Source organism: Xiphophorus couchianus, chromosome 1, assembly GCF_001444195.1.
Source record: "Xiphophorus couchianus chromosome 1, X_couchianus-1.0, whole genome shotgun sequence".
NCBI classification, from domain to species: Eukaryota; Metazoa; Chordata; class Actinopteri; order Cyprinodontiformes; family Poeciliidae; genus Xiphophorus; species Xiphophorus couchianus.
In genome coordinates this window covers 12,132,535-12,146,635 of record NC_040228.1, presented here as the reverse complement: position 1 = coordinate 12,146,635, position 14,101 = coordinate 12,132,535, and the positions used below count along the sequence as shown (strand labels likewise).

General features: G+C 37.6%; 1 protein-coding gene across 7 annotated transcripts; it reads right to left on the bottom strand.

Annotated features, from left to right (window-relative positions):
• On the bottom strand, positions 1 to 12,231 carry LOC114144071 (excitatory amino acid transporter 3-like). Of its 7 annotated transcripts, none has more exons than XR_003595428.1 (15): positions 11,983 to 12,226; positions 11,733 to 11,899; positions 10,198 to 10,338; positions 8,468 to 8,560; positions 5,107 to 5,224; positions 4,846 to 4,888; positions 4,710 to 4,763; positions 4,447 to 4,628; positions 4,202 to 4,312; positions 4,005 to 4,127; positions 3,668 to 3,859; positions 2,849 to 2,983; positions 2,639 to 2,760; positions 619 to 755; positions 1 to 271 (listed from the first exon to the last, which is right to left on the bottom strand). XR_003595428.1 is itself a non-coding variant. In XM_028016804.1 (14 exons), the coding sequence occupies exons 2-14, from the start codon at positions 11,824 to 11,826 to the stop codon at positions 724 to 726; spliced, it is 1,383 nt and encodes a 460-aa protein (XP_027872605.1). In that variant the 5' UTR covers positions 11,827 to 11,899; positions 11,983 to 12,231; the 3' UTR covers positions 363 to 723. The 7 variants fall into 7 exon arrangements, 5 of the variants coding, with proteins under 5 accessions (XP_027872605.1, XP_027872377.1, XP_027872450.1 ...); XR_003595439.1 differs by having other exon boundaries at positions 1 to 254; XM_028016804.1 differs by lacking the exon at positions 1 to 271 and having other exon boundaries at positions 363 to 755; positions 4,005 to 4,070; positions 11,983 to 12,231.
• Between the last annotated feature and the right edge of the window lie 1,870 nt (positions 12,232 to 14,101).

The following is a 14,101-nucleotide window of genomic DNA, read 5'->3' as shown; positions in this document are numbered from 1 at the left end:
TGATAGTTTCTACACTTTATTGATAATTACAAGATCCATATAGACACCTCACTTCTGAACAAATTGCTACATATAACATACAGCATAGATGGAGAAACATACATATCACAGGGGCATCGTGTGGCGCAGCGGTTAGAGCAGGCGCCTCATGCGGAGAGGCTACATATATGTGGAAGTCCCAAGTTCAACTCCTTTCCTCAGTTCCTTTGCAGCATGTCTTCCCCCACTTCTCTCAACCTCCTTCTGTTGGATTACTGTCAAATAAGAGGCACTAGTGCCAGAACAACAACAACAAAAAACAAATCTAAAAAAACCCCACCACATTATATAAAATTATTGCAAGATAAATAAACTAAAAAGAATTCTGCTCAAGTGCACGTTTATTGTTTCTTTAGTACCAAACAACATCATATATAATGACAGAATGCTGAAGTTATCCAAAAGTATCGTAGTACTGTAAAATGCTATAAGTGCAAATGACAAAAACAATAAAAGTAACTAAAAAAAAACTAAAACAAACTTAAATATATATATTTTCCCTCAAATAAACCCAATATTGAAATAACTGTCAGCATGCTCATTTAAAATAACAGCAATACCATTACAAGGCAAACTTACAAAGGTGATAAAATGGCACAAAAAATAGAAATGCTGAAGTCCATCGCTTCATCTTTACAACTGTCAACAATCGTGTCGTTGTTGAGGACTGCTAAGGGCTGCTGTTTAAGCAAGCTCCTCTGGTGGCTTCCACGGTTCTGAATACAGACAAAAACACAAGGCATCAATAAAGCTGTGTGAATAATAACCCATGGTAAATTTCTATGCTGGAGACTTAAACAAAGATGCCTATAGAATATATAAAATATTGTATATACATACATACACATATGTACATCTCTGAAAGAAAATTAAGAGACCACTGCACTGAACCCCATTGAAAACCTCATGGTTATTCCACCAAGTATTGATTTCTGAACTCTTCCTCAGTTAAAACATTAGTGTTGTTGTTTCTAAATGTATGAACTTGCTTCCTTTGCATTATTTGAGGTCTGAAAGCACTGCATCTTTTTCGTTATTTTGAGCACTTGTCATTTTCTGCAAATAAATATTATCTTTTGCTTAGAATTACGGAGACATGTCAGTAGTTCATAAAAAAAAGAACAATGTTCATTTTACTCAAACATGTACCTATAAAAAAGTAAAATCAGAGAAACTGATAATTTGAAGAAGTCTCCTAATTTTTTCCAGAGCTTTGAATATATTTATAAGGCAAGAAATCCCACATATTAACCTGACAGGGCACACCTATGAAGTGAAAACCATTTCAGGTGACTACCTCTTGAAGCCCATCAAGAAAATGCAGAGTGTGTGCAAAGCAGTAATCACAGCAAAAGGTTGCTACTTTGAAGAAACTAGAATATAAGGGGTATTTTCAGTTGTTATACACTTTTTTGTTTAGTGCATATTTCCACATGTGTTATTCATAGTTTTGATGCCTTCAGTGTGAATCTACAATGTCAATAGTCATGAAAATAAAGGAAACTCATTGAATTAAAAGGTGTGTCCAAACTTTTGGTCTGTACTGTATATATATATATATATATATATATATAAGGCTCATAAAATAATTTTTATCCTACCAGTGAAAATTTTCGAAATAAAACAAATGACCCCCAGCTTGGCTTCTTAAAAAGAAATATAAAGAATTAAATATAAGTCAGTGCTCTGTAAAGTTCTTTAAAGGAAAATATCCAGAAGATCAGGCTCCCTTCAAAGGGATGACTTTAAGTATCTTGAAGTCTTGTTCACAAATTAGGGAAAAATGGAGTGGGAGATCAACAAGAATATCACATCACATAGTGATTTGGGCGCTGTATCGCTGTGTTGTGGTGATTTGGCAGTTGATCTGCGTTCCAACCCTCATCTATGGATGCACAAGCTCTGGGAAGTGACCGAAAGAAAACAAGGAAGTGAAATGAGTTTCCACCGTAGGGTGTCTGGGCTCTCCCTTAGAAATAGAGTGAGAAGCTCGGTCACCCAGGAGGGGCTCAGAGTAGACTCAATGCTCCCCCACATCGAAACAAGCCAGTTGAGGTGGCATCTGGTTGGGATCGCTCCTGGACGCCTCCCTGGTGAGGTGTTCCAGGAGGAAACCCAGAAGAAGACACACTGGAGGAATTGGCCTGGGAATATCCTGGGATTCTCCCAGAGGAGCTGGCCCAAGTAGCTGGTGAGAGGGAAGTCTGGGTCTCCCTGCTTAGGTTGCTGCCTCCATGACCCGACCCAGAGATAAGTGGAAGAAAATGGATGGATGATAGTTCATTTAAAATCTACCACTACTGCTGATATTTCCATTACTTTAACAGAGTAACTTGTAAGTGTAACGAGTACACAGTGTACACAACAATGGTTTGGATGCAGCATCAAATTGTGGCTGAACAAATTTTACGCTCACAAAACACGCTTTATTTCTTTACGTTGGAAATCACATGCTTTACCAATGAAATAAATCAGACATACGGGCACTATTGTATCTCAGTTGGAGTTTTAATTGCTTGAACTCATTAATATTCTATTCAATCATTTAAGCAATACTTGTGATTTTATTCATATGTGCAAAAAAACCCTGCAGCCTTACCTGGTAGATGCTCATAAGGCATCTCCTCTTCCATTTTTTTCAGTTCTCCTTCTGACACATTAGCAACGAGAAAGACACCAAAACAGTCGCTCATGATATTGACAGCGGCATTGAGGCGATCTCTGACAAGACATAAAAAAGAAAGAGTTTTTTAAAACCTTTTATATGTCTGACATCAGGTAAAAAAATACAATTTTGCTAAAAACTTACAGCAGCCATTCAATGGAGAGCAAAAGGGAGGCAGGTCTCACTGGAATCCCGCTGATGGTCAAAATAAAGAGGGTGGTCATCATTCCTGTAGCGGGGATTCCTGCCTCTCCAAGAGTGGCCACTGCCACCGTCACACTAAAGAGAAAAGGTAGTGGAGATCATAAAGACAAACCACTCTGAAATTGTATAAATCCAGTGTTCTTATGAGGATGCTGGGAAGTACCCTCAACAACGTGTTCTTTGCAGATGACACAATACTGTATTCAAGCAATGACGGGGTTAAAACCAAGCCCACATCCAATGGTAGTGTCTCAAAGATGAGGGCTGCACAGTGGCGCAGTTAGTAGCACTGTTGCCTTGCAGCAAGAAGGTCATGAGTGTGAATCCCCAGGCTCTTTTCTGCATGGAGTTTGCATCTTTTCCCTGGGCATGTGTGGGTTCTCTCCAGTGACTCTGGCTTCCTCATTCAGTTCAAAAACATTGATTGATCTCTCTAAATTCTCCCAGGGTGTGTGTGGGTGTGTGTGTGTGTGTGTGCATAATTGTTTGTCTCTCTGTGTTGCCCTGCGATGGATTGGCGAACTGTTCATGGTGTACCCCGCCTCTCGCCCATTGACAGCTAGACATAGGCACTAGCACACCTGGTGACTCCAGTTGGACTAAGCGTGTAAGATAATGGATGGAGTTGAGATGATAGTCCCTGAAATGACACCTCTAGTTGTTAACACATGAAGCCTTGAAAAAGCCAATTGGACCAGAATTTCAGAGGAAGGTGTTGGACACATGATTGAATATGTGGAGGACGGGATAGTAACTTACGCAATGCTGATGATCTTGCTCCAGTGCAACCTGGAGCCTGAGAGTTGAGCAATGAACAGGGCAGCAGCCATCTCATAAAGGACCGTTCCATCCATATTGGCGTGGATCCCAATGAGCAGCATGAAGCGAGTTATTCTTTTGTTGATCCTCAGTCTATCTTCGCAACAACTGAAAGTCTCTGATGCCGCATAACTTAAAGAGACACAGGCACAAGTTCTCTGTATTGGACATTTAGAAATTCTCCCAACATTGCTGCAACTTCATCATTTGACACACACACACACACACAAAATGTGAATTTTAAATAAAAAGAAAAAACGCAGTGGAATTGTCCTACGAGCGTGAAACGAGCATCCCCCTTAGCAATGCAGGTGCAATCCCTGGAAAGATCGGGTAGGGGTTCCTTCTCATGCACAAGAAGCAGATGAGTGGCAACACCAAAAAACCATGGATGAGAAGTCTATTAGACAGTATGTCAGTTTTAGTTACACTGAACGAAATGAGTAAGAAACCAGCTGATGGCAGAGAACCTACCCAGTAACAATTACGGTGATGAACTTTCCAAGGCTAACAACAGTCTGCCAGTCGTCTGCAATGGTATGAACATAGCTTGCCATCATGAACATCACTGCAATGGGAAAATAGCTAGAAGGTCACAAAACAAAAAGAGAAAATCCTAATTCGGACCGATCACAATTTTCTTTGAACCTCAAATCCTTTGGTAAATTTAGTCTGCCCAAAACCTGTTACAAACAACAAAAGAAGCCGTATTCACTTACATCATTATTATTTTCACCAAACTTTTGGAGACAATGTTGACGGTGTTGATGACCTCCAGAAAGGTTCCGCCCACAGCTCCAATCTTCCTAATGCTCTTCCCAATGAAAACTGACACCACTATCAATCCGAGCATGTTAACCCCTCGCATGTTTTCGCCTACTAACTGCACGTCTTGATTTTCCTATAAGAGAAGAAACTCAGTAAATACATAAAGCTAGATGCCAACTTAGTGCCTCAATATTGCAGAAAAAATGTTTTTTACCGGAAGGGTACCGTTGACCGTCTGTGCATTTATATACACCTTCCTAGTCTTGTACTAAAACCAAATAGAGTTAAGTCATGAATATTTGATGGTCTGCTTAATGGGGCCTTCTAATTTCATAAGTGATGAGACATACCTGTTTGTAGCTCAGCAGAATCAGATTGTGTGGAATGAGGTTTCTACACAGCAGAGCGACAAAAACATTATGAGAGGGAGGAACATAACTTTCGGTCCACTTTAAACATGTTTTTATGCAAATGGCAAGAGACAGTCTCAGTATGTTCTAAATTACTGATGTATAAGAGGCTGATATGAAGAAAACAAAAATCACACAAAAATAAAAATTACATTTTTTTGTTAGTAAGAATGAGGCTACACACTTAGAATTTGCTTTCACCTTATTAGATCAGACAGGGCATCAATGGTGTTGTAGGCATCATCAAAGTCAGTAACTTCATCTGATTTTTCGGGATTTGCAGTGATCCCTGGTTTGATCAGCATTGTCAGGGTGATTCCTATGAGACATGATGCAAAACAAGAGTTAAAGATGTTCAGTAAGAGTAAAAGGACACTTAAGGCTTAATAAAGTCTATTTTTATCGAGCTACAGTGTCCATCTTTACGTAACAGAATTCCTAAGGGTTTCATAACAGAGAATGGCCACTTGAGAATTACTGTTTCAACAATTTACAACTCCTACCAGCCAGTATTATAACTGTATTAATTTATTACTGGAGCAATATACACAAAGGTAAGTAAGTGAGTGAGTGAGTGAGTGAGTGAGTGAGTGAGTGAGTGAGTGAGTGGGTGGGTGGGTGGGTGGGTCGGTCGGTCGGTCGGTCTGTCGGTCGGTCGGTCTGTCTGTCTGTCTGTCTGTCTGTCTGTCGGTCTGTCGGTCTGTCTGTCTGTCTGTCTGTCAAGGACTATTTCAATAATCGATTTATCACAATAATTGAAATAATGGTAATCACTAATTTAGTAATTGATTAATTGCTACTTAGAGTAAACGGGCTCAAATTCATTTGCTGAAAGAACAATATATTAAGCCAAAACCGTACAAAAATGTTATACATTTTGCATTTAACATACATATATATTTAAAAAACTTAGTCTGTAAATATCTTCTAGCCAGAACTCCTCAAGTGGAAAGGTTTCAGCTTCTTCTGGTTCAAATTGTGTAAAAAACCTATTGCACTAAGCACCTTTTGTTATTTAGTTATTAATCGGTTTAGATAGCACAAAGGGCTGAGCTTTTCACATACTGACACATTTTGCTAACATTTTTTTTTAATTTTCTTTAGCTACATCCTTTGCTACAAATTTTCTTAATTTCACTAAAAGAATCCAACAATCACTCATTTTGACCATTACAGTGTGAACTAACTGCTAAAATTATCTATGCAGAAAGTGGCATTAGTAGTAAAGCTCTTTGCACTAGAACTTATAAAAAGTACCGGTGTACCAGACTCTCAGCAAAAGTGATCTTAGATTTTAAAGCCTTAGATTGACGAGTTTGAGAATTCTTCCTGTCATTGTGGCGAAACAACCCAATCTTTGTTTCACATGACTTCAAACTTTTACCATGAAGACAGCTGCAATTTTCAGCTACAGTGGCTTGCAAAAGTATTCATACCCCTTGAACATTCCCATTATTTGTTACAAAATTGCTGTTCACAAACGCTTTCCATCTTATCTGACTCTGTTTCAGCTGCTTTGCAAAGATGAATGGGCAAAGGTTTCCGTCACTGGATGCGTAAAGCTGGTAAAAACATACCCTAAAACACTTGATGCTGTAATTGCAGCAAAAGGTGGTTCCCCAAAAGTATTTACTGAAAGGGGCTGGGTTACTTTTGCATACTCCAGTTTTTATTTGTAAAAAACAATTTCTGAATCATGTATAATTTTCTTTCTCATTCACAATCATGTACCACTTTGTGTTGGTCTTTCACATAAAATTTCAATGAAATATATTTATGTTTGTGGTTGCAATGTGACAAAATATGGAAAAATCCAAGGGGTGGGAATACTTTTGTAAACCACTGTATCTGGGTGTGTCAGTTTCAGATCAGGCGGTTCCTTCGTGACAGCACCATTAGTCCGTGTTGACGTTAAATTTATTTCACTGTGGAACATGACGCCGATGGTTCAGCTAGTTCAGCCTCACCAGACGAAATGTCTTCCATCTTTTAAATCAGTAGGGGACAGGGTTTTACCTGTAGTTCCATATAGTCTTGAAAGCATTATTTTCTTGTCCATGACTTTGATGAACACACAGATGACCTGAGTAGTTCTGATTTGAGTTTCTGGTGATGAAACAAGACATTTAGGATTTTACCTAATCTGATGTAGAGGATGGGAAGAGGCGGGTTCGTAAAGAACCATTAAATTAGCTTAAGTGCACATCTATGCCATGCCACCTCCTTTTGTTGTTAGTGATAAGTGAAGCTTTGAAACAGGCTGTGTAAGAACTCTAACGCATCATATTAAAACTTCGCTATTCTGTAAGAGTGACCAAATGTCCTTTTAAAATGGTCCTGATTAGTACTTTCTTGGATTTTCTGAAGTTCCTCTTTGGCTGCTTCTTACTCTTTTCAGTCAGAGAAAGTATTTTATTTTATGTTAACTCACCTCTGACCCATAAATCATTAATGAAAAGATGAATCAGCAATAATCAATAACTTTAACCCTCATGAGGTCTTGCTCAGGAGGAGCGCAGCAAATGTCACGGTCAGACAGAAGTGAATTTTCCAAAACCACACACATACACAAATAAAATTGTAAAAGCGCACATGGGGTCAGTACAACCCTGCTGGGTCGCGCACAGAGTTAAACACTTGTGGGGTCTAACTGACCTGTCTCTTAAGTCTGCGGGATGATTAAAAAACAGAACATATTATTTCATCCCCAAAGACCAATTACCTGAACACAGAGCACACAGAAAATGATCAACTAATGGTTGATCCCACTCTCATGTCCCATGTCAGGTCTGTGCTGGATTCTTCCACTCCCCCCTTTTTCTTTTTTGAAAAACATCAAAAAAGAAACAGGTACAGAATGTACCTGTTCTGTACATTTCACGTACAGAACAGGTTATGGTAAGGCAGAGTTTGATTGTATAAAAATGTTATCTTAACCTATTCTGTCTGTGATTTGTCTGCCGTCTTAACCTCCAATCCTACCATGAAGGTTTAACATGCTGTGTTGTTTTCTGTTGCGAGCTCCTGGACTATTCAGAAACCACCTCCTGTTGCAATTGTTTGTACGTTATGTTGGATTAATGTTTTCTGGATGAAAAAAAAGATGTTAAGAGGTCTGGTGAACCACTGAAAGGGCACTTTTTTATTAATATTGTCAATCTTTGCCAGAAGATTTTATCTCTATTTTATCTTTTTCTATTCTCCGTGTTCTTGTTTTCCTAGTTATTCAGACCCGAAAATGTTATAACCAGTGCCATAGTTTTTCAGACTGCATAAATCAGTAAAGTAAAATCGGTAAAATAAAATCTATTTATAGGGGAACTTGATGGGGAAGAGCAGGGTAGTTTAGGTCTAGGAAATAATGGAGAAAGCTAATGTCTGGCTGTTTGTAATGTACCCTCAACCCACCCAAAGCTTAGGGTTAGGCTCAACAGAGCCCGGTCACCCAGCAAGCAAGTTAGAGTTGAAATCCAGACAATACTGTTTTTTCATATGCAGTGAAAAAACAAATGCTCCGTTAAGAAATGAAAAAAATCATGTTGATAAGCAAGATTTCTCTTACCTATTAGCAAAGAGATTATTGTTGTAAAGCCAAAGTATGTTAATGCACATCTAGTGATCTTTTTGGAGGGACTGAGAGTGGCACCAGCAATTCCTGTGGAAACAACAAAAACATGGGTTGAGAAAGATTAACAATAAAATAATTTACAGGGGCGTGCCGTGGTGGCGCAGGGGGTTAGCACGCCCCACGTTTGGAGGGGCGTGCTCCAATGTAGAGCGACTCCCAACTCCGGGACTCCGGATTCGCGGGTTCGACTCCCGGTCCCGACGACCTTTTCCGCATGTCTTCCCTCCTCTCCTCACCCTCCTTCCTGTCTGCCTACTGTCGAAAAAATACGAGCCACTAACGCCGCAAAAACTCTTCGGAGAAAAAAATGGAAAAAAATAAAATAAAATAAAAAATAAAAAATTCACAATAGGTAAACATACTGTTGTGACATGAAGGTAGCTAAGGAGGAAATTATTGATGTTAATCCTTCAAGGAAATTTATGTTAATCTTTCGGTCCTTACAACCCTGATTAGTATTATTTAGTCCATAACTAAAACCTGTCTTAAGTATTGTAGAGAAGACTAAATTATTCAAAATAAACACAATTACAAACATAGATTAAACTCATTCTGCTTTCTTATGCTGAAAGCAGTATAATATGCGAATGGGGCAATTCAGCCTTCATGACTTGGAGATAATATTGACAAAGCTAACAGGAGAGATCAAAATGAATGTACAGCAGATTAAAAAGGCGTTTTTATGTATATGTACATATATATTTCCCCAAAAAACTTGCCAAGCCCAGTGCACCAGAGAGGTCCACCAGGGGGTCAATGTGTGTTTTGTATTAAAAAAAATTAAGTTTACAAGAAATATAAAAATATTACTGTGTAACTACATTACTGAAAGCCATTATTGATGATTAAACACATAACTATAGTCTTAAATTCAATTAACCAAAAAAAAAAAAAATACAATTAAAAATAAATATAAAGTTTTTTGCACATCTTTTATCTCCCAGTTAAGTCATCAGCCACTGGATCTTAAAACAGCTCCATATACTGGTCACATTTGGCACCTAAGGTACAAATGAACAAAGCAGCTGTTTAGGGCCCCCAGATCTTCAGGGCCCCCATAATTTTAACACAGACTGATTGAGAATTTCAACATTTGTTTATTGAGAATGTCAATGTTGGTAAATTTGATTTAATGGTTTCAGCATAGACTAATTAAAATAAATTTAAAATTGTGTAACATTTAAATTTAAGATTTTAAGGAGCTGGCAAGTTTACATTGTCAAAGTGTAAAGAACAATCTTCATAGTTAGACTGTTTTATTGCCATAGCTACCATCTGATGCTGAGTTTTATCTTTGAGTTTGAGCTCAAAAAAGTATATTTGTGAATGCATATTTGTTATCTCAGCAGACTGTTGTCAGTAATTATGACAATAGTTTATTTTAAATGTCTGCAGGTTTCAATTGAAATATTTAGTATTTTGTTGCCTTTTTCCATTTTAATAAAATCTCAGGTACTTCTTTAGAGAAAAATAGAGTAAATTCTATTTAACAATAGCAAGGTGCACACAAAATGGTAAGAAAAAATAAATGCTGCAAGAATAATTCAAAAGCCTTTGTTGTATTTTGGAGTCAACTTAGTCAATTATTACATTCTATTTTGGAAACTTAGCCTTTAAAACTTGTGTGACAACTGACAGCATTAGAAATCTCTCTTGTAACTTACCGAGTATCACATTTGTCATCAGCAGAGGGACAGTAACAAACTGCATCAGCCGGAAAAGAAATTCTCCGGGAATGCGAAGCCAAGCTCTTTCGTACAATGTAAGAGTTGTAAAGGTCTTCAAAACCAAGCCAATAGCAACACCTTCAAAAGAGCAAAAGAAGTTTTGGTATATACATACACAGTTGAGGTCAAAATTTTTAGTGCCCTGATGAAATTTCAATTCTTTTTTCAAAAATTTCTCAAGTGCTGTTAAACAGATCAATGATTTTTCAACACAGCAGTTCCAAACATCCTACTCTTTCTTTTGGATGCTTACATAGAGTTACTTTTCACCAAATTCTTTCACAAAACCAAAATCTATCAAAGTTATTAGCTCCTCTGATGCCAGTAGTCAATGTCTGTAGTTTGTAATAAGTCTTTGGCAAATATTTCATGCTACTGGAGATTTTATGGTGTTCTCACAAAGACCCTGGTCTTCAGTGTACCCCACAGATTTTCATTGGAATTCAAGTCTGAGCTTTGTACAGGCCTGAAAATAAAATTCAACTTGGTTTTCACCAGAAAAGGATAGATAGTAAAATGCATAGGAAAATGTTAATAGCCAAACAGTATTTTTAATCAGTTAAAGCAATGGCAGAGACGTGGATTATTTCCCATTTACTTTACATAGTAGATGCTTGATAAATGTTACATTTCAATTATCTATGCATTTCACTAAATATTTGCAATCAGTCAATGATCATCGTCAAATATTTAGTGTGATCATATATATTTTCATAATATATTCCTGTCATGGAATTTGCGCACCTTAAAAGAGTGAATTTACTCTTCATAAAGAGGGTAAAATATTATTCAGTCGAGTCTTAAACAAAGATAATAAAATATTTAAGGAGTCTGGCAGGATTTGTATATGGTTGCTATATGTGCATTTTGTATAAGTATTTAGCCAACATTTGACTTTCCCTCTTTATGAATAACACAAATAACTGGTTTTAAATGTGCGTGTCCTTTTTTCTTCTTAGCTGACGCTCTAATGACACAAATTGACTTAAATGAAGGCATAAAATTTATCGTAATGTGACCATAGTCTGTCTAGTACACAAGTCTTTCTTTCTGAACTGAATTTGTGATTTGAATTACCTTTCTGAAACTATAATTTACTCGGATGGAATAATATTCTTAGAAGTACAAAAACAGCCAGGTACACGGCTGCTAGATTTAAAATAAGTAAATAAACATCACTCTGTTGCCTTGACAACAAAATATGGAGTTTCTCTTCAGCCAACAAACGGCTCTCCCAACGTTAGTTTCTGTTGAAGCGGCACGCTAGTAGTGTCTAGCTTGAACTCTTCAGCTAAAAAAAAAGGTCTATAAATACTTTATTTTACTGATAACGTGTAATAAGCAGCAGACGCAAAAATAAAAAACATATGTACATTTTTAAGTTAAACATGTTGTCATAGCAGAACACTGTTGTCAACAGCACATAGGTTCAAGATGTGTGTTGCCCATGCACAGAATAAATGCATACTTACCCACAACAACAGCCGATAGAGTCACAAATGTCAACGCATTCCGTGTGTTAAAACAACTCCGAATGCACCTCCTGCTCCAGTCTCTGGTAGACATTTCTTCAGCGGTCCAACAGATTTCATTGACATTAGCAAGTTAGCATCCACCGCTAGTCTATGACTGGTTAACCCTCGCACATTACATGAAGCAAATTAGTCAAATACCACTAAAGAAGACATTTAAAAAGCAGAAACCAGACAAATACAAACTTACTACGGTGAATGAAGTTCAGTGGAGCACGATGACTAAGCAGTTGACTAACAGCTTTTAGTTATTCCCTATTCAGTTTAAAAAAAAGGAGCCTCGATCATTCTAAATGATGCACCTTTTTTAAACCTAAACACTTAACAGAAAGCTAATCCAGCAAATCAACAGCGCAAAGGTCTTGAGTCTCTTCATTCTTCAAGTTGGCTTCAAGAGAGTTATATCTCTCTTCATGAGAGTTGGCTTGAGACAGTTGGCTTTCTGTCTCAAGGTCTTATCCAGTTAAAACCTTTTGTTATTCAATTCTCTTGAGATCTTTGCTAATCTAATTTTACATGTATTCTAATCTGATAACTAATTTTCCAAAATTGTTTTGGGCTACTCGTTTGTGTACTAATTTATTTGATTGCACTTAGTTTTATTTTTTCAACTTGTCTGTGTTTTATTTTGTGGCTCATGTCCTCAAATGTCTTGGAAATTTTGAATACAATATCAGAATAATAAAAAAGAATTTTTAATACAGAACTGTTTGTCAATGAAACTTATACGATTATATGAGTATATGCACTTAATACTTAGTCGATGTTCCTTTTTGCATGAATTACTGCATCGGAGCAACATGGCATGGGGGTCGATTGGCCTTTGGTTTTGTTGAGTTGCTAAGGAAGATCAGATTGCTTTGTCCTTCAGTTCATCTGCATTGTTGGGTCTGGTGTGTTGCAGTTTCCTATGTATAGATACGAAACTGCAAACAGGTTAACTCACCTGAGTTAACCTCAGCTCTGTCATTTAAGCAGATACGGATACATTAGGTGGTGCGGGTAGGTGCTGGAAAGTGTAAGTCTTGACAGCGGAGAGGAATCTGAGGAGCTCTTAAATTTTTCTGGTAGATTCCTGCCTTGAGTTTGGTCTTGATAAAAACACAGTAAACCAACACCAGCAAATAGCATGGCTCCCCAGATTCACACTTGACCTCAAGCAAGTTTAATTCATTGATCCTCTATTTTTTCTGCAGTCCTTTGTACCTTCATTCACAAAAAATGAAATGCCACACTTTTAACACAGGTAAAATGCTTTTGGTCATGAGTGGCTTAAAAGGGCAGTAATATGTATTTTCCAAGCACATTGCGCTATAAAATTGCGTAGAAAAAGTAACAAAACTTACCTGGAGTTTTGCCTTGATTCTTTTATGCATGTTTGAGAAATCCTTTCATCTGCCATGGCAACCATTCGGCTGTGAAAAACGCCTGGGAGGACCTAGCACCGCCTTGTTAACTCAGCTCCTCCTCTAGTAAAAACGTTGCTACAGGCTTAATAGAAGAGATGTGGTGATGACTTCCTGAAGGCGGAGTTTCAGAAAGAGCAGGAGTTTTTAAAGTGACAGAGGTCCCTTTTCAAGGCTTTGATTTATAAAGTAAAATTTCTTTGTCATATTTGATGTAGCATTTTTTTAACAACTGAAGTTAACATAGTTACTTGATAAAATGGCACTACATGTTTGGAAAACATATAATAATAATAATGCCCCTTTAATGCCTTGAAATTGGACTGTCTTTTAAGAAACGCCTGTTCTTTCCAACACTCTGCCTTCAGCTTGTCGTCAAAAACAATGTTAATTTAGGCTGAGCGCCCCAATGAACATTGGATTTTAATTTTCTTCACAATCCTCCAAAGTGGTGTTTCTCCCTGATGGCTTTTTTCTTTTTTCCACTACAGTTTGTTAGTTGGATTGGATATAGCAGTCTGGAAAAACTGTTTCTTTATTAATCACTTTTTGTGGCTTACCCTGCTTGAGGGAGTCACCGAGAGCCTGGTAAATCAGTCTGTCTTTTCCATGGTTGTCTAAGCCATTAAATAGTCATAACATAAAAATTCAATATTAATATCCATCCATTCGTACATTATCTAACACGCTTATTCTTGTGCCCATCTCCAGTGGTTAACAGGCAAGAGGCGGGTTACACACTGGACAGGTCGCCTGTCCATCACAGAGCTCAGTTTTAAAACACATTTCATATTGGTCCTTTGTGAAATTCTGGCTTTCAGAGAAACTGGATTTTGGGTTTCATTCGCTGTAAGGCATCAAAGTTAAAAGAAATTCCCTAGAAGTATCACTCTGAGAGAATAT

What these genes read in the sequence shown, in the direction of transcription:
- LOC114144071 (XM_028016576.1), bottom strand. Translation starts at nt 11,826, where the DNA reads ATGTCTACCAGAGACTGGAGCAGGAGGTGCATTCGGAGTTGTTTTAAC. An exon ending in GCCCTGTCTGATCTAATAAG is followed by an intron (nt 4,889 to 5,106) that starts GTGAAAGCAAAT and finishes TCTGCTGTGTAG; the next exon opens with AAACCTCATTCCACACAATC. An exon ending in GCCTTATGAGCATCTACCAG is followed by an intron (nt 756 to 2,638) that starts GTAAGGCTGCAG and finishes GTCTGTATTCAG; the next exon opens with AACCGTGGAAGCCACCAGAG.